Source organism: Syngnathoides biaculeatus, chromosome 1 (assembly GCF_019802595.1).
Source record: "Syngnathoides biaculeatus isolate LvHL_M chromosome 1, ASM1980259v1, whole genome shotgun sequence".
NCBI lineage: Eukaryota > Metazoa > Chordata > Actinopteri > Syngnathiformes > Syngnathidae > Syngnathoides > Syngnathoides biaculeatus.
This window is the reverse complement of record NC_084640.1, coordinates 14574003-14599544: the sequence shown is the minus strand read 5'-3', so window position 1 is coordinate 14599544 and position 25542 is coordinate 14574003. Positions and strand designations below refer to the sequence as shown.

Genomic DNA, 25542 nt, shown 5'->3' with positions numbered 1-25542 from the left:
TGCGCACCAACCATTTAAAAAAAAAAAGCGGAATTTGAACTCTATGCAGCCTTCGGAGGTCAAGTAGTATCACATACTATCCCATGCATGTCAAATGAAAGTGTATTTTGTGTGAGTGTGTGTGCGCAGCCCCTCCGGACACGGGGGGAGGAGGAGGGGAGGGGTTGTCGCTGGGGTTGTTTTTGGTCTGAAAGGCCGCCGGCGGGTCCCGTCCTCGGCGCAACATCTGGAAAGCTCCACTTGACGCGGGAACGTGGACGCCCTTCCCCTGCCCGGCCTTACGTTTGACGAGACGTTCAAGAACAATACGGCGCTTTGACCTTTCACGGCCTAAAACGATCACCGAGACAAACTGTACTTTTTTTTTTTTTTTGGGAGGGGGGGGGAGTCTGAAGGTCGGGAGGGGGTAACATTTTTGACTAAATCCTATTAAGAACGTCGACAAAAAGACCAAGCGGCCATTTTTTTTTTTTTTTTTCAGGAATTTTGCGACAACAGATTAGAGCCTAAAATTAAATTTATTTTGTTGAATAAGTTTAGAAGGACCCTCCCCACCCCCACTGACAATCTTGAAAGTGATTCTACACAATGGCCCCCAGGTCCAAACTCTCGGCGACTGCGTTTGTGCAAGAAAAAACAAACGTTCGTCAGCAGGATGTGGGGGTTCTTTTTTTTTTTTTTTTTAATATTTTTGCAATGTCTTCACAATTTCCAAACATGTGACCCGCCATGCGGAACTCCCCCCGACGACAGGGCAAAAAAAAAAAAAAAAATGTGCGCGATTGTTACGGTCGCCGGACGCCGTTGAGCGGATCCCTTTGGAGCGCGCCGAGATGTTTATTTGTTGTGATTGTATGGACGCAGCGTGAAAGGGGAAGGGAAGTTCCGACAGCGGGGGGGGGGGGGGGGGGAATACAAAAAAGCTTCAGTCGGGATATAAAAAAAATAAAAAATAAACAAATCGTTGGTCTCCAACTTCTAAAACCAAAAAAGTGGTAAAGTTCTGTTGTAATGTTCATTCTATGGCGTTCTTTTGTTATTATTCCCACGCTGTCTCTTTTGGTTCTCCGCTTCTGTCACGTCAAATAGTTCCCAAATATTTTTCTGATCGCAACGTTCCGTCACAAAAATGCGGTACGGATCCTACTTCTTAGACCAAGAAATTGGTGTGGTTTGGATTCGGAGTTGTAAAAGCTGTTCTAATTAATTCCACTTCTGTTTTGTCATTATGAATATTAGATGAAGCAAAAGGTGGATCCCTACTTCCTTGGTGTTGGAGGTAGGATCCAGTTTTTGTGCGCAGCGTTTGGAAACAGAAAAAAAAATGGATCCTACTTCTTAGACCAAGAAATTGGTGTGTAAAGCTGTTCTAATTAATTCCACTTCTGTTTTATCATTATGAATATTAGATTAGATTAAACAGAATTATTTTCTGATGGGGCGTGCAGAGGATGTTGGTTCTCGTGCCCCACTTCTGTGATCAAAAATGGTTCCCCTACAGCGACATAAGTTTGCTCGTCTGACATTTACAGCGGGTTAACATTTGCTTTCATGGGAAAAGATGACCACAAAAATATGACATAACATATTTTGAAAGCAAAAGGTGGATCCCTACTTCCTTGGTGTTGGAGGTAGGATACAGTTTTTGCTTCAATCTGTGAAATGGTGATAAAATAAGAATCCAATCCAATTGAATCCACAGAAAATTGCAACGGTTCAATGAACGATGCGTACACAGGACGTCTAATTCGGGGCCCCACTTCTGTCGCCGAAATGTCTTCGTTAGCTTGTTTGCTAGGCTTACGCGTCTGTTTTCAACAGAGCCTTCTACCTTTGTTATGTTAAATTCTACTCCCCCGCAAAAAAAAAAAAAATAGGAGTTTCCTCTCCAGGGAGGCCGCTAGCTCACAGTTTCTGTTTGGAACGTGAAACTTCTCCGATACGGTCACATGTCCCCCCCCCCACCAATCTCCCGTCCGGGTAAACAAAGCACATTTTTTCCAGCTACAGACAGTTCTTCGACCTTGACCCGCGACGCTGTTACCGAACAAACAATAGGCCGCCAGGATGGTTGACCTCATGCATACGTCCAATAACCCCCCCCCCCCGACCCCCTTCCCGACCGCCTCCCCCCCCCCATCAAGTTTTGACGATAACGAGCAGCCCCAGAAGCCATTAAGACGCAGGATGAGTGATTAGTGTTTAGTCCCGTAAACACCGCCTTTGGAACAGCCCTCATGAAAGCTTTCGGGCTTTATCGTCGTCACGGAGGGTTCGGAGAGACGAGAGCGGAAGACGGAGACGGCGCCCCGCAAAAAAAAAAAAAACAAAAAAACATTGGGGGCGTTTTGGAGGCCGAGAGACGGACGGATGGACCGGTGGTCCACTCCCCCCCCCCCCAAAAAAAAAAAAAAAGAAAGATTAGGGAGTTGAGGAATGCGCGGATGAATTCCAAACACGGCTAATCCATTTCATCTCAGTACGACACCTCGGGATTCATCCGAGATGGTAAAGAATTCGGACGCGGGGGTAAATCCCGCACGTCACAGTGATTAAGCATCACATGACCGCCTCGGACCGGGGACTTTTTTTGCCCCCGGACCAAATTCCTTGAAGCCTCCTGGCCTGCTACGGCCTCAACGCGGCCAAGGAAAGCAAAAAAGCAGCCTGGAACAAAGCCAAAGAATTCCGCTCGGTCCCGCACGAACGAGGTCCGTTCTTAATGGTCCCGAACGACAACAGTTTGGAGCTCTAAGACTTCAAATGATTTGCCCAAGGCCAAAAATGAAGGCTGCTCCTCTGGGAGGATTTTGGGAGCGCTCGTTCTTGGTAGGTTTCTACTTCCTGGTATCTGGTGTGGTGCGACCCTCAGCCGCCGTTGACCAAAAGTTTTGCGACTCAACCTTTGCAGACAAAATGACTTCGGTGCGTATGGAAGTAGGTCTGTGCCACCGGGCAGGGTTACTTCAGGTCAGAACCCAACACCCAGCCAATCGCAGTTCTTCTTTTCCTTTCGGCTTGTCCCGTTAGGGATCGCCACAGCATCTAAGCCCATCTCGTGCGTCTTCCTCTCTCACACCCACAGTCCTCATGTCCTCCCTCACAACATCCATCAACCTTTTCTTTGGTCTTCTTCTCGCTCTCTCTTCCTTGGTAGCTCCATCCTTACCATCGGCCTACCAATTTCCTCACCTCTGAACATGTCCAAAACCATCGAAGTCTGGTCTCTTGAACCTTCTCTCTAAAGCATCCAACTTTGGCCCTCCCTCGAACAAAGTCATTTTTAATCCTATCCAAGCTGCTCACTCTGTGCTGGAACTTCAAAATCTTCAGTTCTGCTTCCCGTTCTTTCTTCAGCGCCACCGTCTCTAATCCGTACACCATGGCCGTCCTCACCACTGTTTTATAAACTTTGCCGTTCATCCTAGCAGAGATACCCTCCGCCAACTGTTCCACCCCCGCTTGGACCCGTTTCTTCACTTCCTTACCACACTCTCCACCGCTACGTATGGTTGACCCCAAGTACCAAGTATCAGTTCTTCGTCAGGTGACGTCACATGCTAAAAAAGCATAACTGGATTGGCTGAGTGTTCGGTTGTGACCTGAATTAACCCTGCCTGGAGGCACGGACGGTGAATTCCAGACACCGAAATGTAGCCGGTTGTTAACATTGAAAAGTTACACTGAAATAGAACTCTTGAAAATGTGATCACATTGCGTTTCAAATTCAAATCCCGGTGCCACTAATCTACTTCCACAGGTTTGGGCTATTTTGGGAGAAATGTCGTGCGTTTGTGCCCACCTCCAAGCGCCGAGTGGCCCTTTTACAGACGCTTGTGAGTTGTGACCAGCATTTATTGCGAACATAATGATTTTGGCTTCTCTACGGCTGAAGATTTAATAAATGGAAGCGAAAATATAGACTGCTACGTTAGCTTCTCGCTAGCTGGCAGACTTGTTCTTGCACCTGTTTGCAATAAAAAAAAAAAAAAGTAAAATACTGCTCGGAGGACTTCATGTGAAAATTGACTTCACGCCCGTAGGGGGAAATAAAAGTTTTCCAGCCCTTGCTATAAGCGGACATGTTCTTGGTTGCATAACACGGAATGCCAAAAAAAAAAAAAAAAAAAAAAGTCTTCAAGGACTGAAATTTGCAGTCAAAAAGAAGACAAAATAGAGACGTCTCCGAGCAACGAGGATGATTTCGTGTCCTTGTTCCCTTGAGCGTACGTCTGCGAGCGCAACAGACCTAACAGACTCCATAGACACAGCAATCTGCTTCTACGGTGACCTTTTTTAGGGCGCCGTGAACCTTCCACGCGGCAAACGCAAAAGTCCAAAAGGGGGGAAAACCTTTGCGCCCAACCGCAAACGTCACGTCACGCTTTCAAATCTGCTTCTGAGGGTTTGCGAGTGTTGTATACAAAACTATTAATCGCATTTTTTTTTTTTTTGCCCAGCTGTGCGACTGTACTGTGCTGTAATCCCCGCGGTTCTGCCGTGTTCCACGTAGGTCAGCGTTTGCCGGATGCCAGAACCTCGCTCATCGGCGTTTGCCTCACTGCCTCCATTCACTGGGGCAAACGTCCGCAATCCTTTTTTTTTTTTTTTTTTGCAACCGGCATACCGAGCACTTAAATGCAACACAAGCCCAGTCAGCATATGGACGGGGGGGGGGGGGGGGGGCAGAAATTGGCAGGGTCGCAACATATTGAGCAAAAATATGCGGCATATAAAACGATGGATAAATAAAAGAATGTGCTATACTGTACACGCCTTGATGGGACAACTGATGTTTGCGCGTCACTAGATTGGCTTTAGCAGTCCACTGCTGACCTCTAGTGGCCATAAAAGTAAGCTCACTCAAACGCCTACAAACAAGGATGCTGGTAGCATTTCATATATATATATATATATAATATACACACACACATACATACATACACACACACACACATACATATACACACACACATACATACATATACACACACACATACATATATACACACACATACATATATATATATAAAGTGATTGACTTGAATTTAAAAGGAAAAAAATGATTTTCACATTCTTTAGTAAATGTGAAAAATTTAAATTAGAAAAACATTACATGAATGAACTTCCAGGGGGAGGAAAAACAAAAAAAGATAAAAAAAAAAAAAAAAAAAAATCAAGCAATTTATTTGTACATTTTTCCACATACAAACATTTGCATCACCTGAATATTTTTTTTTTCTCCATAGAAGCAAAAAAAATGCATGGGTCCAACAAATGAGCTTAGTAGTACCATTTTTTCCTCTCTTTTTTTTTTCCATACAGCTACAAAGAGCAATTTTTATGATGCGCACTGGATGAACAGACAAAGCTGCACCTTTAGATGAACCATTTTCAACTATTATTTATCAAAGTCATGCAAGAGTCAGTTGACATCAAAACTTACATTTAGGTGGAAACCACTGAGGAAGAAAACAAAAACAACAACAAAAAAGTCGCCGCCAAAGCGCTTTTTATGTACAATTGATGGCAATTTAAGGCAACAGAATAAAAAAATTCCTGCGGTTGTTTGTTGATTTTTTTTTGTGTTGGAATTAAAATTGATCACGTTTTACATTCACACATACAAACACAAAAGATCATTACCCCCCCCCCCCCCCGAAAAAAAAAAAAAACAAGTCCTTAGGAATCCTTTTGAAGATTCATAGCAAAATCTTGATGTATTATAATAAAACTTCAGAGCAGGAAGAAAGATAAAGATGGCAGATGTTGACATTATGGCAATACTTGACACTGCATCATGAGATAATCTCACTCAGCACATCCTTATTATTATTTTACAGTAAATATTAAAAAAAACTTTTAAAAAACGTCTCCTTACAGTGCTCCTTTTGACTTCATTTTTCACATTACAATGTGCCCTAGTGGCTATTAATTTTCATCTATATTTTGTCATTTTAAATTCCAACATAATTTTTAAAAATTAGTTTTCACATTCCAGTGAACCACGGTAGCTCTCGAAATATATTAATTTTTTTTATTTTCACTCAAACGAGTTCTTTACTGTCACTTTGCAATTTTTGGATTGCGTTAAAGTCATATTTTATATCAGAGCACCCCATAGTGGGTCCTGATTGACATGAATTTTTTATCATTTTAATTGAATTTTTGCAATTTTTCGCATTACATCCAATTCCTTGCAATACTCGTATTGGACGAAAAATAAAACGAACGTTAACATTTAGTTTTGTCCCTGATGGCTCTGAAATTCAAAACAAAAACAAAAAAAATATTCACGTTACAGTTTCCGCGAGTGGGTTTTAATCTAATTTGAATAAAATGTATTTGAAGCATAATAATCTCTCAAATGAAATTCAACTGACCACTTAAGACACCGTCCTTCATTACAGCATTTTTTTTTTTTACAAGGACAGCAAGGAAGTCATTGAATAAATGAACAAGTGCAAAAAAAAATAATAATAAAATGGAACCGAAATATCAATGAAAGTCATAAAAAGTCCACTGTTGAGCAAAAATAGTGCAAATTAGACTCAAGTCCATAGGACCCCCTCCTCGCCGCATTTCATCATTTCACATCACCGCGTTGAGTGATTATCCTCGTCTCATTATTAATAATTAGATTAAAAACCGTATTCCGTAAAGATAAGCTGCTCATTATTGCATAATGACGAATTCCACAATCATTTGCATGAAAAAAAAAAAAAAAAAAAAAAACAAAAAGTCACCTTGGGCGGCTTTCAGTTTTCCCTCCGGCCCTTTTTCTTGTCTCTTTTTGCCGTCTCCGGCGCGACCGCAAGCGTCGCTGCTGCGTTCTGCTCGGGTCGCTCTGACAAGCACAGAAGGGCGTCGGCTCAACACACGCGTTTTGCGCATTACGACGTGCCCCCCCCCCCCAAAAAAAAAAAAAATTTTTAAATCCGGACTTACTCAGAGACGACGACGGTACGCTCGGCTTCTTGGAGGCAGCGGCGGGAAGATCTTCGGGTTTGGGTGCCGAGTTTCCCGCCTAACATTGTTCAAAAGTCACATTTTCATTTCAAGAGACAACAAAACATTCATACCCAACTGTAATTATTGAAAGTATTTACCGTAATTTTCGGCCTACAAGCCGCGACATTTTTCACACGCTTTCAAACCTTCGGTTTATGCATTGATGCGGATAATTTGTGCATTTTTTCTAACAGCCACAAGGGGCACTCGTGTGGAAAAGGTAAGAACGAGACCGGTGGAATATATGTGCCGAGGAAGTGTCTTTTACCGGCCCTGTTAGCGCTGCGCTAGCGTGCTGCTGTGTTACTGTCGTGTCTCAGTGATATTTACCACCAAGTTTTATTTTAACTGGCTCTGTTAGCGTTAGTGCGGCGCTAGCATTAGCACTAGCGCAACACTAGCATTAGCGCCGTGCTAGTATGCTGCTGCTGTGTTACTGCCGTGTCTCAGTGATATTTGCTGGTAAGTTTTATTTTAACCAGCCCTGCTAGTGTTAGCACGGCTCTAGCGTTAGTACTAGCTTTAGTGCGGCGCTAGCGTTAGCGCTGTCCTAGCATGTTGTTGCTGTGTTACTGGCGTGACTCATTTACAGGTAAGTTTTATGTTAACCGGCCTTCTCGGCGTTAGCGCCGCGCTAGCCTTAAACTCTTTCTGTGTACCGTCTTTCTTTGTAAATATCGTGTTTCAAGGTGGGCACTTGCAGCTTTTACACAGCTGCGGCGTATGTATGTACCAAATGGTATTTCCTTTTCAGTGAGACTTGTAACCAGGTGCGCTCTGCAGGCCGAGAATTGCGATAATTAAACGGCGACATTTTTCTTCCTTTTGGTTAAAGAGTAACAAATTGGAGGCCATTGCGCAAGGGTGTCAAACTCATTTTTGTCACGGGGCCACATTGTCGTTACAGTTTCCCCGCAGAGGGCCGTTATGAATGTAAAACCATGAAAATCTTTCACCTATTCATATTTACAGATGAAACTTATGAGCGACTTTTTGTAATCACAGATCAAGGCAATTTTTTTTTTCTACTACCGTATCTATTGCTGTTGTTTGGGCACAGAATATTGGTTGCAATATCTCAATGTTTTAATTTATGATGTGACAATTTGAAACTTTAGTACAGTTTTTTTTTTTTTTAAATCATGGAAGTTGACACTCAATTTACCTTCGCGGGCCACATAAAATCATGTGGCGGGCCAGATTTGGCCCCCGTACCTCGGGTTCGACACCCGTGCCGTCGTGTATTCTTTCAAAGAGACGTAAAGTAACAGTCTCCGTCTGACTATATTGATTAAACAATCACTGTGGTTTTTTTTTTGTTTTTTTTAATCTCGACAACTTGTTGTGGGTCCAAAGGTTTGGACTGATTCCTTTGTTTGTTTGTTTGTTTGTTTTTTTAAGAGAAGACTTACTTTGCCCTTAAGATGATCGGTAAAAAGGTCAAAAATCCACATGCCAGCAAACCCCATTGTGTCAAATTGAAGTCCCGGAAAAGAACTTTCCAGATATTTTGCTGATGTGATCGTTTATGACAATGTAATAACCGAAACGCATCTTGCCTGAGGCCGGGTCATGGCGTCGTCCTGACTTTTCTTTTTCCTTTTCCTCTTCTTCTTGGAGTTCATGCCTCCTTCTACTGGATCCTCTTCGTCCTTCTCCCCCCCCGTCACCTGCAAGACGACCACCGATTTGATTTCCGTGCGCTATTGATTAAAAAAGTCGCGGCGACTTTGATGAATCGGACCATGTTGGGGAGGGGCCGCCCCTTTCGCGCGGTCGATGGCCCCATCGCCACCTCCGGGGGGTCTTCGTAGTTGCCCCACGGCTCCGCGGGGGCATTCCAGTCGGAGCTGGGCTCCGCACAGTCTGCGGCGGACACTCTTATTCAGATTTGCACGTAGACACGCGCCGTACAGCCACAAAACCGTGCTTGTCATAATTCAAAAAAATGCTGAGTAAAATGTAAATAAAGAACAATATTTTGTACACTCACTTGTACCGCCCCATTGGTCATCAGCCGGGGTCATCCACTGCACCTCCACGGACTTAGAAAGAGGCTCTGATGGAGACGGGAGACAGAACAGGAACAATTGCGGCACAGCCTCGAGACAGGAAATACGACGACGGGGGTCAGTCCTCCGTCCTACCCGCCGCCGCGTTCATTCGCATCGTGGAAACAGGGCCCGGATTGAGATCAGACTTCACGTTGGCCACCCGCGTCTGCGCGCCCCCTTGCGCCTTCTGGGCGGAGGACCGGTTCTCGGCTCGGGCGCGGGACCGGGAACCCCGCTGGGTCGTCTCCGCGGACGCCGCCTGGGTCGCCGAGATCTTGGATGGGAAGTCGTTCCAACCTCCCCTGGCGACGCCGTCTCCGACCTGGCCGGAAGACCCTTTCGTGGCCGATCCAGACTGCTGCGGTTCTGGAAGTGGGGTTAACCCGAATGAGTACACCCACGCCAATGTTCACAGCGTCTCACATACCGTTAGCGACTCGGTTTTTCTTCTTCACGTTGCTGGGGGACTCCGCATGGCCCTTGGCAACGTGCGCCTTTCCTGGATCACTCTGGATCTCGGGGCACTTGTCCTTCCGGCGCTGCTGCCTCTTCTCACGGTTGCTGACTTTGGTCTCCCACGTGCCTAGAAATCAAGAAATTGGTAAGAAAATTGATTTTTTTTTTTTTTGGAGGGAGCAAACACGGGGAAGAAAGATCAGCTTGGTGGTTCTTACCTTCGTCGGGTTCTTTCCCTTCCTGCGTGACCACATACTGCGTCGCTTTCACGCTCTTATCGCCTTTCTTCTTGTCTTTTTTCCCCGCCGGCGGTTGCACTTCGGGCGCCTGCGGGGGGGAAGCACACAAACGAAGGCGTGAGTCGGATTTTCGAGGGCCGGGGAGGCGACGGGCGGAACGCGCACCTTCCGGGTCGTGATGGGCAGGAGCAGCTTGGCGAAGACCTTCGGGACTTTGACTTGTTGTGGCACCACCACAGCGGCAGCGGGCTGCCCGTTGGACTGAGTCTTCTGGTGAAATATGTCAAAACATTAAAAAGAAGGAGAAATTGTGCCTTTCCAGTGATTCTCGCTCAAATTGAAATTATTGTACAGTAGTTGGTAGGGGCCTTTAGCTGCAACGTGTCATGCTGAGGGCTTTGGAATATGATATGATTAATAGTCATTTTAATTGCTGATACGTGCTTTTTCCTGTCAATTTAATTTTTAATCACAGTAATTCCTCGTCATTCTATGTTGATGTAATAACTACACGAGGAATTATTGTGAGTTTCCATACTGGAAAGGAACATATTTGAGTGTGACGTGTCATTAACTCGACGATTAGCCTTTAGCTATTGAATTATGACAAAATGGCGTCCCCGTTATAGTTGCAAATCAATCAGTTCAATTCAATTGAGGTGAACATGCTAGCTGACGCTCGGCGGTGACGACAAAAAAAAACCAAGCGTCAAACCTTCTCCGCCGCTTTCTTTGCGTTTCTTTTCTTCGTCACCTCCGGCTTAACCGGTTTGGTTACGAGGGCCTTGGCGACGGGCACGCGGCCGGGGGCGGCCGCCGGAGGGCTGCGTTTCCTCCCGCCGCAGACGGCGACCCACAAGGCAGCCAGCAAGAAGACGGCGCAGGCGGCGGCCGTCGTCAGCGTGAGCCACGTCGGGTACAGCTCGGGCTCCAGACCCAGGTCCAAGCCCAGGTGGCTGCGGACGTACGCTTGCCCGGAGGACAGCAGATCCTTCAGGCGCCCGGAAAGGAGCTCGGCTTCTTCCAGCGCAAAGCGTCCCCAGTCTCCTCCAGCCATGTTCGGGCTACGAATGAACTGGAGGACGCCAAGCGGCTAATAGTTAGCTGCTAACTGTTAGCACCCGGATGCTAATGCAAGAGTGACGTTGGCTTTCGCTTTCTTCTTCTTCTGCAGTTGTTAATGGCGGTCGGCAAAGTAGCTTATTGGCGCATTACTGCCATCGACAGGAGGTGCGGAGAAAAAAATCACAGCCCGTTAACAATAAAACCCAAATGTTTGTATTTATTTTTTGCATGATTGTTAGAGTATGCTTTCTCTCTTTCTCTATATATAGTGGTCAGTGCAGCTGTATATATTTAAATATACATATATGCGCACATAGAATATATTAAAAAAATCCTAGTTCATTAATTATGAGTTCGCATTTGCAGTTATCTGTATGTATTTGGCAGAATTTCACAAAAATGTCATTTCAATTTGATGGAAAAAAAGAAATTTAAAGCATCGATGCCAACCATGTGCCTGCACAGACATAATCTGGAAATGTCTCAGTGGTTGTGAAATAAAACAAAAAAAAAACAACAATAAAAATGAATTTTATATTTAAATAACTTTATGTACCATATAAAGGAAAATGTTTACATTTAATAAATGGCAGGTTTATCTCAACAGTATGTTACACTGCAAAATAATTAGTATAATTCACACATATTTTGGTGGTAATATAATTGGCTTTTGAGTCAATTGAAGTACAGACGTACCATTTTACAGAACTTTTGCATTTCCATAGCAACTCCTACTGTTGACACTATAAAATACACTTTTTGTACAGGTATAAAACTCTAAAACCAATTTTTTTAAAAAAGAAGTTCTTAGGTTGTGGGGTGCAAATCGGACATTCAGCTTCCCTGCACGAGTAACTGGAGAAATCTTACGCAAGCAAGGGTGCTACATGGAATTTGTGTATTACATTCCGAAAACAATTTTGCAAAAATTGACAGATGGTCGTACAAGAATGAGATCATTTGTTGTAGTTTTGCGAAATTGGGTCGAAATGCAAGCAAATTAATGGACTGAATGGTATTACTGACTGCGTACAGTACTACAAAATGGTGATATTTTGTTCTCGGGGCGGGTATTTGTAGACAACTTCAGAAATCAGCATCCAGAGTGAACTCGCAGTCGGCCATGCTGGTCATGACCCCGAATCGCTGGTACTCTCCCACTCGCTTCTCGAAGAAATTGGTCTTCCCCTCCAGCGAAATCGACTCCATGAAGTCGAAAGGATTGTCAGACAAGTAGACCTTCAGTAAAAACAAAAAAATACATTGACAAAATATAGTTACTGGTCATACGCTCGGATTAAATGCCGAGCCCATTTCATTTCTGTTGCTCACCGAAACAGCAGCACCGACAGTGCCGCCCAAAACAAAACACACAAGTAGCCCTTTGCGTTCATCAGTACCCAACAAGTAGTTCTCAGTTTCCCCCCCCCCCCAACGAGAGCACCAACACGGTGGAAAAGCTCCGATTGATCGATCGGGATTACCTTGGCCAGTCCCAGCTCAGCGAGGAGCCGGTCAGCCACGAACTCGATGTACTGCTTCATCAGGGACGAGTTGATTCCGATCAGATCCACCGGCAAGGCCTCGGTCAAAAACTCCTGACGTGAGAAAAACCGGTTACTGATGGTTTTTCATCAGCGTACGGGTGGCCCGTCGGGAGAAGACCCTTAAAATAGCCGACCTGCTCGATGCCGACGGCCTCGGTGATGATGTTCCTCACCCGGTCCGCTGAGGGCTTCTTCAGCAGGTAACCGTACAGCAGACACGCAAAGTTGCAGTGCAATCCCTGAAAAAGAATAAAACCAGATTTCGGCGCGGCGTCAATGGCGCCGCTTTCCGGCAGCCGTCTCACCTCGTCGCGACTGATGAGCTCGTTAGAGTAGGCGAGGCCCGGCATGAGGCCTCTTTTCTTCAACCAGTAGATGGCGGCGAAGGAGCCGGAGAAGAAGATGCCCTCCACCGCCACGAAGGCCACCATCCGCTCGGCTGCCGGCGCAAACCACCCGCGTTCGTTAATTCGTCGAAAGTAACAAGGGACAAATACTTTGTTGGCGTACTGTCAAGTGTTGCGGTATTCGGGGTGTATGACTTGTGTACGATCAGGAGTGTCGCTAGCTTTGATATCTTGCCATGGTTTACGCCCCACCTTCCGAAATTTTGTTCGGGGAGGTTAGTTTTGCTGACAAAAAATAATATTAACTGAATTGCACACTTTAAATTGCCCGTAGGTGCGATTGTGATTTTTTTTTTTTTTTTTTTTGTGATTGTTGTCTGTCTCCGTGTGCCCTGTGATTGGCTAGCAACCGGTTCGGGGTGTACCCCGCCTCCTGCGCGTTGACACCTGGGATAGGCTCCGGCACTCTCCGAGACCCTTGTGAGGATAAGCGGAAAAGATAATGGATGGATGACTTGTTTTAAGATGCTCTGCTCAAAAAACACACTAAGATTACTGCAATTGGCACAGTTGTGAAAATCTTTGTGTGTTATACTGCCCCCCAGTGGCGAAGGTTCACTATGTTAATGGGCATGGAAGCATGAAATCATGATGCGCAAAATGTTTGATTCTTTGTATTCTATTACATTATTATTGTTTTTTTTTTTTTTTACAGTAAAATACTGTAGTGACATGTTTTTCATCCAATGATTTTGATTGGTGTTATTTTGTGTTTCTGGAAATGGATTAACGGCATTTCCATTCATTTCATAAGTGAAAAGTTATCAAAAATTATATACAAAACGTTTTGTACATAATTTACAGTAAAAAAAAAATCCTTTTCACTTTTGTTCTCAAGTAAATTCCAAAGTCTTGACTGTTTTTTTTTTTTTTTTTTTGGGGGGGGTTCAGTTCAAGTACAAGATTTGAATGGCCGTTGGCCTCACAGTTCTGAGGACCCGGGTTCGATCTCGGACCCGCCTGTGCGGAGTTTGCATGTTCCCCCGCTTGCCTACGTGGGTTTTCTCCTGGTGGGCACTCCGGTTTCCTCCCACATCCCAAAAACATGCAACGTTGATAGGACGCTCTAAATTGCTCATAGGTGTGATTGATTATTTGTCTCTATGTGGCCTGCGATTGGCTGGCGACCAGTTCAGGGTGTACCCCGCTTCCTGACGGTTGACAGCTTCTATCTTTGGATAGGCTCCGGCACTCAACGCGACCCTCGTGAGGATGAGAGGCAAAGAAAAGGGTGACGGACGGAAGATTTGAACGAGGACCCGACGCCCTCCCTCACCAAAGGTGGACCGGCTGTCGTTGATCCACTGGAGCGCCCAGTCGGCCTTGCGCCTCACGCACGGCATCGTCTGGACGGCGTTGAAGAGACGGTCCCTGGAAGCACAAACGGACGGTAAACAATTGGGCGTTGATGCAAAACGGTGGCCGGAGTTAGCGACTTCCTGCCGCGGTGTTCCTCTTTGCTATCGCTTGGCAGCCTCTGCGGCGGCGGCACAAAAAGCCGAAGACAACGCAAATCCCGCGCCGACGAAGTCGACCAAATTAGCATCCCGCGGCACTTCATCTCAAGGACTGCTTTGTTATTCTGTCATATTTTTTTTGTCTGACGCACGAGTAGAGTGAGTGGTTGACTTATCGTCTGACATCTGCTCGAGTTTTAGAAAGCCGCTCCAGGTGCCGCGACCGCAAAACATTCGGTAAAGCGGCGTCGAGGACGCACCCCGATACGACCAGGTGCAGGGCTAAAAATGGATTTCTTCTTCTGGGCGACCGTTGCTCTTGTTCGATCGTTGGGGCGTGGGGGGTGGGGCGGGGGAATGGAGGGTGGCGGACCTTTCTGTCAGGTCCCGTATGTAGGTGTTGATGAGCATGCTGTACATCTCCGAGTGCACCGTCTCCATCAGGATCTGGGAGCTGTAGAAGGACCGCACCTCGGGGACCTGAACCTCCTGACAGAACCTCTGCACCTGGTTCGACAGACGTAACAGCGGAACAGTCAAAGAAATCATGTTTCTAAGCACATCACAGATAAAAAAAAATGAGCCTGTAAAATTGTTAAAAGTTTCCGACGGATGCTGCTGGTCTCACAATCACCCCCCGCAGTACAAGACGACAGGTGACCTCACCAGGTTCTCGTTGACGATGCCGTCGCTGGCCGCGAAGAACGCCAGGATGTGCGAGATGAAGTGCTTCTCCTCGGGCTTGAGCCGTTCCCAGTGCGCCAGGTCTTTGGAGAGGTCCACCTGAAAGGGGCCGATCGACGCCAGTGAGTTGCGGGACGGAAACGTGTCAAGGAGGCGCACGTACCTCTTCCACCGTCCAGAAGGACGCCTGCGCCTGCTTGTACATCTTCCAGACTTCGGGGTACTGGATGGGGAAGATGACAAGCGTCTGGGGTTCTCCCGGAGCAGAGGCTCGGCCTCCTCCCGGTCTTCATCTTTGTCTTTTAAGCAGTTCTACGAACGCAAAGACGTGAGAGTATTTCCTTTGCCGCTTATCCTCACCGGGGAGCCCATCCCAGCTGTCGACGGGAAGTTGGCGGGGCACACCCCGAACTGGTCGCCGGACAACGGCAGGGCACACCGAGACGAACGGACGCGATGACGATCACAATCGCACCTCGGGGCAATTCGGAGCGTCCAATTAATGTCGCATGTTTTTTGGGACGTGAGAGGAAACCGGAGTGCCCACCCGGAGGAAACCCACGCAAACACGCAAACTCCACACAGGCGGGGCCGGGATCGAACCCGGTGTCCTCAGAACTGTGAGGCCAAACCACCGTACTGCCCTATTTCGTCACCATTTCTGTGTAATATTTGTATTATTATCGTTCACTCATAAGCTGCGACAATGTGTATGTTTGCAAGTATTCTATTGAAATTTCTCAGGTGTGAATCTAAAATGAACAAATAAATAAATAAAAGTCCTATTTTCTATTTTAGGGAAATAAAAGACGCTATTACATGTAATTACTTATGTACACCAATGTTATTATTCACACTAAACTGTTGCGATGTTATTAGTCGTTTCTGTGGCAGTTAGTTAGATCTCGATTTATGAAAATAAACACAGACTTGATATATATATAAAAAAATATAAAGTTCAATGGAGAGTCTCCACTTTTGGTGAAATGGAGAAATCATAAAGGTAACTCGTATGGTTATGATGAGGGGAAAAAAAAAAGCCATAAAATTTACACCCAAGTAGGTTTACAGTTTACATCACCATTGAGAAATGATTGGCTTTACAACAACATTTTGATCCAATTATGATTCCTACACTGCGCTTGGCCAACGGAACGCAATGCAAAAAGGATATTCGGACATAATTCAGCCGATTTGAAGAACAAATGTAAACATTGGCGCTGTTTTGACTCCACTTCATTCCATTTTGAATGAGAATGAAGCGGAATTCGCAGGTGTTCGGTATCGCGCTTACGCCGCTCGCCGGCTAGCGTTAGCATGCAAGGCTGCGAAAGACTTCTGAACGGCGTTTTGTCGTCTTACCGTTCCGTCGCGAAGGTCGTCACTCAAACGCTCCATGTTTCCACACCTCCTCCCCGGCGTCGGTGTCATCCCGACCGCCCGGAGTCGACCGTATAGACAGCAGAAGGTTTTTGCTATTTTTTTTTTTTTTCTTTGTTGTTAAGCAATTGAAAGGGAGGTAAGTGGCGAGCCCGCTAGCGCCTCCTGGTGGCAACTTGTCGCATTGCACGTCGGGGCCGAAACCGGTTGAGGGTCCAGTCCGCCTTCCGCCCGAAGTTAACCGGAATAGGCTCCGGCGGTCCCGCAAAATTTGTGGGAATGAGCGGCTTGGAAAATGGATGAATGCAGGGACTCCTCGCTTTACGACAGTCTGAACCTACGTACAAATTCAGGATACGTCATCCTTAAAAAACGGAATTACGTCGTAAACTGAGCACTTCTTTATGTACACTTCAAAAACTTCTCATGTAATGAAAAAATACTCAAAACCGTGTTAGGGCAATTGATAAATCAACTACAATATTAATAAAATTGTATTATACATATTAATAAAATTTAAATAAATGTTTAGTAAATTACATAAAATTGGATTATACATATTAATACTAATCCAATTAACTAAAATAAATTTTAGCGACCTGCCCTGTGATATTGCAGGTCAAAACTGACCCGATTTGAAGTTTGAAAAATCATACACAAAAAGTGCATTTCATTTGGATTAAAAACCCTCTTGTTCAGGAGTGGAGCTGTTTTCGGAGTAAAAAAAATGTACAAAAATATTCTTTGGCATAAATTTATTATTTTCCTCATATATTTATACCATTTTCAAATTATTTCTTTTTAAAATGTCTAAACATGCAGCAGGTTATTTTGGGTTGTGAACATTTATGCCAAAGGTGTGTGTGTGTGTATATATTTATACATTTTATTTTTTGTCAGTGAATGCTGTCAATCACTGGTCCAGTGTGACGGTCTGACATACGCAACAGTGAAAATTATGAAAAATTTGTTAAACTTCCCCTTGAGAGATTGTCCAAAGTAGAATCATATGAAGTACAACGTAACACTGGTAGTTTTTTTTTTTTTTTTTCAAAATAAAATACCTGTAAAACCTTTCTTTGCGGTTGAACAACTTGATTGTAAATGTCCAAAAAAAAAAAAAAAAAAACACACGTGGGACTTCAGTAGTCTGAAAAATTATTTTTGTTTTTGTTTACTCTTCGAAGAGGGTGGGATGAACAAGCGTTGTGGAGGGGGGGGGGGGGGCGCGAAGGCTCGTCCGCTACTGCGCCTCCACGGGGATGTTGTGCACGCCCAGGCGGAACACGTCGTTCGTGCACACCCAGTTGCCGTTCAGCGGCTTCAGCATGAACACTTGGTGGAACGCCAGCGGCAGGTCGTTGTCGGCCTGTCGGGGGGAATCGAACGGTCGCGCCAGGAAATAAATAAACACCCGACTCAAAGAGGAGAACAAACGGGGGGCGCCGCTCACCTTTAACTGTCCAAAGACCATCACGAGGATGCTTTTGTCTAATGTGGGCTGGATGTCGTGGTCTGTGATGATGTGCTTAATCTGCTGGAACGGCATCCCCTGCGCCGTTCCGCACCATCAGCGCAACGTCACGAGTGCAAACGCAAAAGCGGAAATCAGCAAGAAAAACAAAAAACAAAAAACTTTTGCTGTAATATCTTTCTAAGAGGTCGATATTACTTCTCCACTCTGTCATATTCCATTAAAGTTACACTGAAATGGTCACTATTATGCTTCACGTCTGATAAGTGTACTAAAATTCATCTCATTTTAACTTCAACTGAAGTTGGATATTTGACGTCTAAAACCGTCAATGGCAGCGAACGAGTTTGAAAGAAAATACACAAATGATGTCTTGGGTTCCGGGCACGTTGTCTCAGATGGTAAAGCGTTGGCCTCACAGTTCTGAGGTCCCGGGTTCGATCCCGGACCCGCCTGTGTGGAGTTTTGCACGTTCTCCCCCGTCCCTGCGTGGGTTTTCTCCGGGTGGGCACTCCGGTTTCCTCCCCAATCCCGAAAACACTCTAAATTGGTGTCATTTGTCTCTACGCGCCCTACGATTGGCCGGCAACCAGTTCAGGGTGTAACCCCGCCTCCTGCCCGTTGACAGCTGGGATAGGCTCCGGCACTCCCCGGGACCCTTGTGAGGATAAGCGGCTAAGAAAATCAACGGATGTCTTGGATAAGCTTATAACATAAATGTCAAAATAGGTGACACATTACGATATAAACAAATCATGCGATATAACCTCGAGCACAGGTGTCAAACTCTGGGCCCCGGGGGCCAGATCCGGCCCGCCACACGATTTTATGTGGCCCGCGACGGCAAATCACGTTTGTCAACATCCGTGATTCTTGTGAAAACATGTCCCGTTTAAATCGTCATACATCGTAAATGATAACGTTGGGATATTATCGGCATTTTTGCGTTACCAAACACGAACAACGGTTGAAAAACCGATTACGCTTGATTTCTGATTCCAAAACTAGTGCGTAAATTTCACGCGTAGATATGATGGGGCGATTCAGGATTTCTATGGTTTCACCATAACAGCCCTCAAATTTGGTGACATTGCCAAAATTTTACGCACTATACATCCCGAGTATGTCCACATAACCCACTTTAAAACTGACTCGCTGCCATTGACGGCTTTTGACGTTTCAGTCCGCCTGCGACGGAACGCGCCCAATACTTACGGTCAGTTTCCCGGCAATGGCTTCCCTCCCACTGAAGAGGGTTCCTTCCCACGTGAGAGTGGCACCTTCAGCCTAAAAAGTGACCCCCCCCAAAAAAATATATAAAAGTTATGTATTTCATCACTGTCACGCTGCAAGCAATATTAACTCACGTAAAGGTTCACCAGTTCCATCCTGTTGGTGTTGTCAAATTGGTTGTAGTACCACTGCACAAAGTCTTCTCCAACTTTTTGAAAGTAATCATTGTCGCACCACTGCATGATTGACACCCTGGAACTATAAAATGGATTTGAAAAAAAAAATGACCTATTATTACATATTATTAATGCAGCATAATCAGAGAGACGGGGCAACAAATACTTATTCCCACAAAACAATTGACATTGAGACGACAAAATTTAAACGTGGGATAAAGCAATCCTGACACCCACAGAGTCGGGCGAACTCCGAAATCAGCTCCAATCACCCACGGTGTACCACACGGCTCTGTACGTGGACCAGTTCACAAGTCAACCGGATAACGTTAGCTGCACAGATGATGATGAGGATGGAGACACTTGGGGTCGATAGATACGGCGAGGGACGACATGACGTGACAGAGGAGATTGCGGAGGATAACACGTGGGTGGAAAAAGATGACGCACTAGCTACTAGCGTCTGTTCGTACTTTGTGTTTGACTGTTTCGAACGTTAAATAAAAGGGTTATTTGAAGCTTATCCACAACATGAAGTTGACAAGACTGCCGGCTCGTAACTGGAAAGACCTGCGAATTGGGGAAGAGGTCGAGAGATTCCCGAGGTCACCGCCGGACGATCGTCGCTCGCTATATTACAGTTCTCTTTCTCTCCTAGATCGAGGCTCAGCGACCTTTTTCAGGTTGAGGGCTACTTCGTGAGCGCCGATCGTACGAAGGGCTACGTGACCTGCTTGCGGCAAATTTCAGACTCAGTCCATTACATGTACATAAAATATTTTTCTTTGAACTTATTGTAGTAAATGACATTACAGGTATTTTTAAAAGTTAATTAATGTAAGCAAGTCGGATTCAGAATTTAAAGCACAAATAATAGTAACAATTTGCAGCCTATGGTATTTTTACAACGTACCTCGCGGCCGCCTTATATGGTCCTCGCGGGCTACCATTCGCCCGCGGGCACCGCGTTGGTGACCCCCCCTACTAGATGAATCACTTACAAACTCCATATGTCAATATTCCAATGTGGTGTGTTAAAATTAATCTCCAAACGTTACTGAATAACTCAAAGTACCCATCTTAATTATTATACTGTTAATATCTGTGATGTGATATTTCCATTTTGACAAGATTTTTTGAGAAATATCGAGTGTACAGTGTAAGTACCCCGTTACTCTCCCGAAGTTAGCCGGGGTATAATATAGTCTGCATCACACCCGCGCCCCTTATGAGGATAAGCACGAATGAAGATCCTGGATGATTTTTTTTTTGTTCAGCCTTGCATGTTCCTTTAAAAGGCGCTACATAGAGCTAAGATATTAACATGTAGCATCGCTAAAAACAATCCCAAACTCTTAGCACCAGATGCTAATTTATGCCCACAGTGATCTTATATTTAATATTACCCAATTTGGCCACAAACGAATATGCATTTCGAACACAGAAGACAAGTATCAATGAAGAAACTAGTGCGGTACTCACAAATTTTTAAGCTACTTTATCCGATAGCGGCCGTGCCCGCATTGACGTGAGGCGAGGAGCTGCGAGGCAAATGGACGACTCCCGTTCACCTTTCAACCCACTACGTCACGGGCGTGTCAGCCAATGACAATAGCCGCAGAGGCTGTAACGCTCACTGATTCGTCCCACCTCACAAAAAGTGGCGCCGTCAAAAATAGACGTGATTGGCCGAATGTGTTCTTGGTTCCGCCTACACTATCGGAAACTACTCACTACATGGCCCACGATGCTTTGCGTATTCGTGTTTTCCGGTTCGGTATGGCGTAATAAGTGTAAATTAATTACAAATTTCACCATAAAAAAAAGCTTCCGGTTTTATTAACTCTCGAAGAACTGTTCCTGAACGAAGACGCTGCCATAGCAACAGTGTGACGCGCTCGTGGTCTTTTGCGCATGCGCAACTGAGATTCTGTGATCTCATTGGCCCGAGTTCTAGATTTTCGTTTAGTTGGCCGCCATCTTGGTACTCCCAAAACGTGTCCAAGACATTGTTTACAGGTTGGATTATGGTGGAGTTTTTCCTCAAATTTTGCCATGCGGAATTAAAACTGGTCGTGTGACCTTGACATTTTTTTTCCAGTTCTGGTAACGTGAAGGATTTTTAATTCGACTTTTCCCAAAATATACTGTGAAGCGCTATCATAACGTGGTAAAAAAAAAAAAAAAAGAGCATTTTTTTCCTCATAAAACCATTAAATTTTAAGGCAATCAGATATATTTTTGGAAAAATAAGGACTCGCAATGGAAAAAATACAAGCTAAACGCATTGTTCATTTGTTGTCTCTGCGACGTCCTATCTCAGACAGAAAAATTTAAACTTATTTCCTTGCATTTGAAAATAAAATTCAAGTTCTGGATTATGAAATTCGTCATAACAATTTCACAGAAAATGTGTTTTTCTTGCTGATCCTCTGATTAAGTTTGGGAATTGCATCGCTTTTTCCCGAAGAACCGTCGGCCTGTAAAGGTGAAGCAGAGAGTGAACAGCAACGGTAAACAAAACTTTGTTCAAGTAAATTAAGCTCATCAGAAAAAAAAAAACCCAAACATTTATAAACAAAATTTAACAGTGTCAAAGTAAATCTTTCTAACTTACCTGTGGAATGTTTCCTCACAGCCGCGAAACTGGCGAAAAGCGTCGCTAAACTGTCGCCATGCTGGTCGGCGTGATCGTTTTGGGAGTATCAAGATGGCGGATGGCGACTTCAGTTTTGGTGGCCAATGAGGCAAAAAAGCTTGATAATGCACCTGAAACGTCTTTTTATTAATCCGACATTGTTGCGATTATTGTGATAAACAATGTGGGCGACGTCACACCCGTCAGGTCCACAAGTCTCGCTAAAAATAGTCAGGCACCGTCTCACTCTTAAGATAAACAAAGGTTAAAGTCGACGTGCTTTATGATATAGACAGCGGGTAAGAAACAGTAAGCTAGAAATACAATTATTATTATTTTTTTTTTTAAATGGAAGACATTTTATACTTTAGGTCCACATTGCTCGCGGATTGGAAACGGACGTACAACGGCATGCAGATTTTTGTATTTTATTTTATAACAAACACAACAAACTGTACAAAAAAAAAGCTCGCGTTGGAAGATGAGTAAAGCTTGTTACAAAGCTAACAACCGGCAGGAAAAACAAGACCCTCCAGGCACTTTTTTTTTTTTTTTTTTTAAATAAAATCACATTATTTTTCGTTTTCTTTGTGGCTACAGTTCGGTGTCACCTCGCGGGTTCTCCAGCGGATTACCGGTCAGGGAGAGAGTCAGCTATTGCTTGGCTGAGGGCGGTAAGCGTTGCCGTCGCCCCTGGGCGGTGGCGTCACTGCTCGGCCTGCGGCGATGTCACGATGTAGTCGTCCGTGCGGAACACTTGGGGAATTTGTTGCTGGTGCTGTGCCGTTCTCCGTGGGGTGTTTGGTTTCTACGTCAGACACACACAGAGAGAATATATTCTATATATGATATGTACACAAACACAACCATTCATACTCACATTTAAGAAGCCCGGCACACTCATGGTGCGGAGAATCTTCTTGAAGGCGCCCGGAAGCGTGGCCAGATCCCCCTCGGCCTGGCTCAGCTGCACCTCCATGGCGCCGACATTGGCCCCCACCATCTTGACGAACCCCTGCAAGCGTTTTATTCAGGACTTTATACAGAAAGAAAACAACAATAAAAATACAAAAAGTCAAAAGTAAAAAGGTTAAAAAGGGTCTGATGGATGATCAAAAATAAAATTTTTCATTTTTGAGACATGAAAACAGATTTTTGAAGCATTAATTTTAAATTTCTTGTTGCTGAAGTGTAAAAAAATAACCATTACGCAACCCCCTGACCTCACCTGCCCCAAAAAACAAAACAATACACTGTACGCTAACTTTGATGAGGAGTTACAAAAAAAGTCTGCAACGCTGGAATCTTATTGCTCTGTGTATTATAAAATATACAGCTTACATTGGATATACGTCAATCATAACTGCTTTATTATAATCAAACATACATACTGTACATGGTGGATTCCGCTGAGTCCCACCATGCTAACTGCTACCTAGCCTTGAGGCTAACTGAATGTTCGAATTGTGTAGGGATCGTAGTTGTTTATGACAGCTATTTTGTCAACCTGTCGAGTCTTTGTCACTGAATCCAAAGTTTCTTCACACTGTGAACTTTTTAGCCTATCTAGAAATGTGGAAAAATCTAATTAAAAAAAAAAATCTAGTCTATTAGTTTTTCAGTTTCATGCTTATCCTCCCAATCTCACCCTCCAACATGGCGGAACATAAATACTGACGCAAATGACAACCGCCACGGCATACCTCTAATTTGTCGATGCGTCTGTAAAGTTCTCTCATTTCCTCAGACTTCTGCTGGATCTGAGGTAGGTTTTCGCTCACGATCTGTGACGTGTCGCTACGAATCTGCCGACAAAAAAAAAAAAAAACGCAGACGACCTGACACAAAGGCCGTTTTGTCACGTCCGACCCGAAGAGCGTCTTCCTTTACCATGTCCAGCATGCCGACAAACTCGTCCACCCTGGTCAGCATTTCCTCCAGGCTTTTCTCGAAGCACAGAATCTGGAGGAGGAATATTTCGCATCAGGCAAGTAACGAGACGAGGTTTGGATGAAATTCAATAATAAATTGGGTTTGAATTATTTCCAGGAATACGCCAAAAACCACACACAGGGATGGCCTTTGTCCTCATTTTGCAATCACACGCTTTCACTTCACATCGCGGTATGACACTGGTTTGTTCAATTACGGTATGTTTTCATATTTTTTACAAAGCACAACGGACAGCAACAGCTTGACGTTCACTCATGAACCTTGTTTCATGATTTATGGACGATTTGCCACTTTTCCCATGGACCCATACGTATAAAAACTTCGTGTTAGCGGGCAGCTTTTGTCTTCTTCTTTTGGCTATTCTGCCAGAAGACAGACGTCTCGTGTGCGGCAGATACCGAGATAAGACCCGGACGTCTGTACTGCACATTCCTTTGTAATAAATCCATTTGCTGTTAACTTTTTATAATCATTGGTCAAATCTTCCTCGACTCGCGAACGAACACGCGTAAGGGTCCGAACTCGCAAATCCCTACAATCACATTGTCAAAATAGGGTGCGTATTACACTGTTCATGCAAAGCACTGGATTTCCCCTTTAAATGAAGAACCACTTGCTGGAAGAAAAGTACTACAATTTAATCCGATTTGCTAGGAAGTGGTTCTTTTCTGCCTAGCAACAGGCCGTTGAACTAAGTCGTTCACTTCCGCCTAGCAACAAGTAACCGCGAAAGTGTACCACGTGACCAGAACCACCTGCACCTGACGAACGTGCGCCGTCGCATTTGCTTCAATTTTCTTCTTTTTAAGAGTTGTTTTTGTCAAAATAAGAGGATTTTAATTTTTTTTTTTTTTTTAAAAAGAAGGTAATAGGGAAGAATTATGGTTTAAGAGTGACTTTTGAAAGCTAACTATGTGTGTTTCTCTGTGTCAGCCTTTTTACCTCCTCTCCCGCTGTCGCCCTCACGTAGGAGGAGTAGGTGAGGGCGGTGTGGACCAGGTCCTCGTCGTGCCGTTCCAGCCCGTGTTGGGACGCCGCCGCAACGGCAGCAGCGGCCGCTTCATGGAGGCTGGGACTGGGCGAAGGGACGACGTTGGCCGCCGCGCCGAAGCTGGGGCTCTGCGACACGGTGCCACTGCTGAGGATGTCGCTGACCATCGACAGGCTGCTGGCGCTCTGCGACACGATGCCGCTGTCCCGGCTGATCTCGGCGCTCGACTCCTCCAGCGGGGACAGGAGGCCCACCCGGTCCACGCGACGGTGGTCCATGTCGCCACGCTCACTGGAACGGAGGTGAGTGAGTACTGCTAAAGCTACGGCCGTGTTTGGCTAGTCAGCTGATTTAGTCACGTGGTTAGGAAGTCGACGGTGGCTCGCGAGGTTTAAAACAGCTGCAGTCCTTAGTTTGGAAATACGTAGAGGAAAACCATGAAATTTTTAATTTCAACTACTACTATAAAGCTTTCCAATCGTGCCCAAACGTTTATTAATTTTCCCTCATACGTTTATAATACTATAATTGAAGCGTTTCCCAAAAATGAGAACATGTCAAAATGCTGAGTCTGGGCACGTCAATCTGATTACAAACTCAAGATTAGACAATTTGGTGATGGGATCCAGGGAATGTTTTTTTTTTTTTTTTGTTATTGTTGACGGGAAAAAAATGCTTATTTGTATATTATTTGTGTGTGATATCGCCTGTGGAAAACTGGACCTGCAGTTAGTATTAAAAATGTAAAAATAAAGCAGTTGGTATAACGTGGTAATT

The 25542-nt window shown here is 44.8% G+C and overlaps 3 protein-coding genes and 1 pseudogene across 4 annotated transcripts; all 4 read right to left on the bottom strand.

Moving 5' to 3' along the window:
• Positions 1-5164: 5164 nt before the first annotated feature.
• Positions 5165-11005, bottom strand: mtdha (metadherin a). Of its 2 annotated transcripts, none has more exons than XM_061820723.1 (10): positions 10476-11005; positions 9926-10030; positions 9740-9848; positions 9493-9648; positions 9159-9431; positions 9005-9070; positions 8756-8877; positions 8571-8681; positions 6949-7027; positions 5165-6847 (listed from the first exon to the last, which is right to left on the bottom strand). In XM_061820723.1, exons 1-10 carry the CDS (start codon positions 10815-10817, stop codon positions 6759-6761), a joined length of 1452 nt encoding a protein of 483 aa, XP_061676707.1. In that variant the 5' UTR covers positions 10818-11005; the 3' UTR covers positions 5165-6758. The 2 variants fall into 2 exon arrangements, with proteins under 2 accessions (XP_061676707.1, XP_061676716.1); XM_061820732.1 differs by having other exon boundaries at positions 9926-10027.
• A 395-nt stretch (positions 11006-11400) lies between these two features.
• On the bottom strand, positions 11401-16484 carry LOC133501195 (ribonucleoside-diphosphate reductase subunit M2 B-like; annotated as a pseudogene).
• A 554-nt stretch (positions 16485-17038) lies between these two features.
• LOC133503968 (nuclear transport factor 2-like) lies at positions 17039-20821 on the bottom strand. The gene is made up of 5 exons (XM_061826013.1): positions 20666-20821; positions 19142-19265; positions 18990-19061; positions 17754-17852; positions 17039-17669 (listed from the first exon to the last, which is right to left on the bottom strand). The coding sequence occupies exons 2-5, from the start codon at positions 19247-19249 to the stop codon at positions 17544-17546; spliced, it is 405 nt and encodes a 134-aa protein (XP_061681997.1). The 5' UTR covers positions 19250-19265; positions 20666-20821; the 3' UTR covers positions 17039-17543.
• A 1130-nt stretch (positions 20822-21951) lies between these two features.
• bloc1s4 (biogenesis of lysosomal organelles complex-1, subunit 4, cappuccino) lies at positions 21952-25142 on the bottom strand. Its single transcript, XM_061820686.1, has 5 exons — positions 24717-25142; positions 23712-23783; positions 23525-23626; positions 22702-22836; positions 21952-22629 (listed from the first exon to the last, which is right to left on the bottom strand). The coding sequence occupies exons 1-5, from the start codon at positions 25041-25043 to the stop codon at positions 22528-22530; spliced, it is 738 nt and encodes a 245-aa protein (XP_061676670.1). The 5' UTR covers positions 25044-25142; the 3' UTR covers positions 21952-22527.
• Between the last annotated feature and the right edge of the window lie 400 nt (positions 25143-25542).

Excerpts from the sequence above, each read along its gene's own strand:
- mtdha (XM_061820723.1), bottom strand. The coding sequence starts at position 10,817 with ATGGCTGGAGGAGACTGGGGACGCTTTGCGCTGGAAGAAGCCGAGCTC. Across the intron at positions 9,849-9,925 it reads TGCCCATCACGACCCGGAAG|GCGCCCGAAGTGCAACCGCC; the intron begins GTGCGCGTTCCG and ends TCCCCCCCGCAG. Across the intron at positions 8,682-8,755 it reads GGCGGCCCCTCCCCAACATG|GTGACGGGGGGGGAGAAGGA; the intron begins GTCCGATTCATC and ends GTCGTCTTGCAG.
- LOC133503968 (XM_061826013.1), bottom strand. The coding sequence starts at position 19,249 with ATGCAGTGGTGCGACAATGATTACTTTCAAAAAGTTGGAGAAGACTTT. Across the intron at positions 19,062-19,141 it reads TGGAACTGGTGAACCTTTAC|GCTGAAGGTGCCACTCTCAC; the intron begins GTGAGTTAATAT and ends GTCACTTTTTAG. Across the intron at positions 17,853-18,989 it reads CCATTGCCGGGAAACTGACC|GGGATGCCGTTCCAGCAGAT; the intron begins GTAAGTATTGGG and ends GGAACGGCGCAG.
- bloc1s4 (XM_061820686.1), bottom strand. The coding sequence starts at position 25,043 with ATGGACCACCGTCGCGTGGACCGGGTGGGCCTCCTGTCCCCGCTGGAG. Across the intron at positions 23,627-23,711 it reads TTGTCGGCATGCTGGACATG|ATTCGTAGCGACACGTCACA; the intron begins GTAAAGGAAGAC and ends TTTTGTCGGCAG. Across the intron at positions 22,837-23,524 it reads GACGCATCGACAAATTAGAG|GGGTTCGTCAAGATGGTGGG; the intron begins GTATGCCGTGGC and ends AAACGCTTGCAG.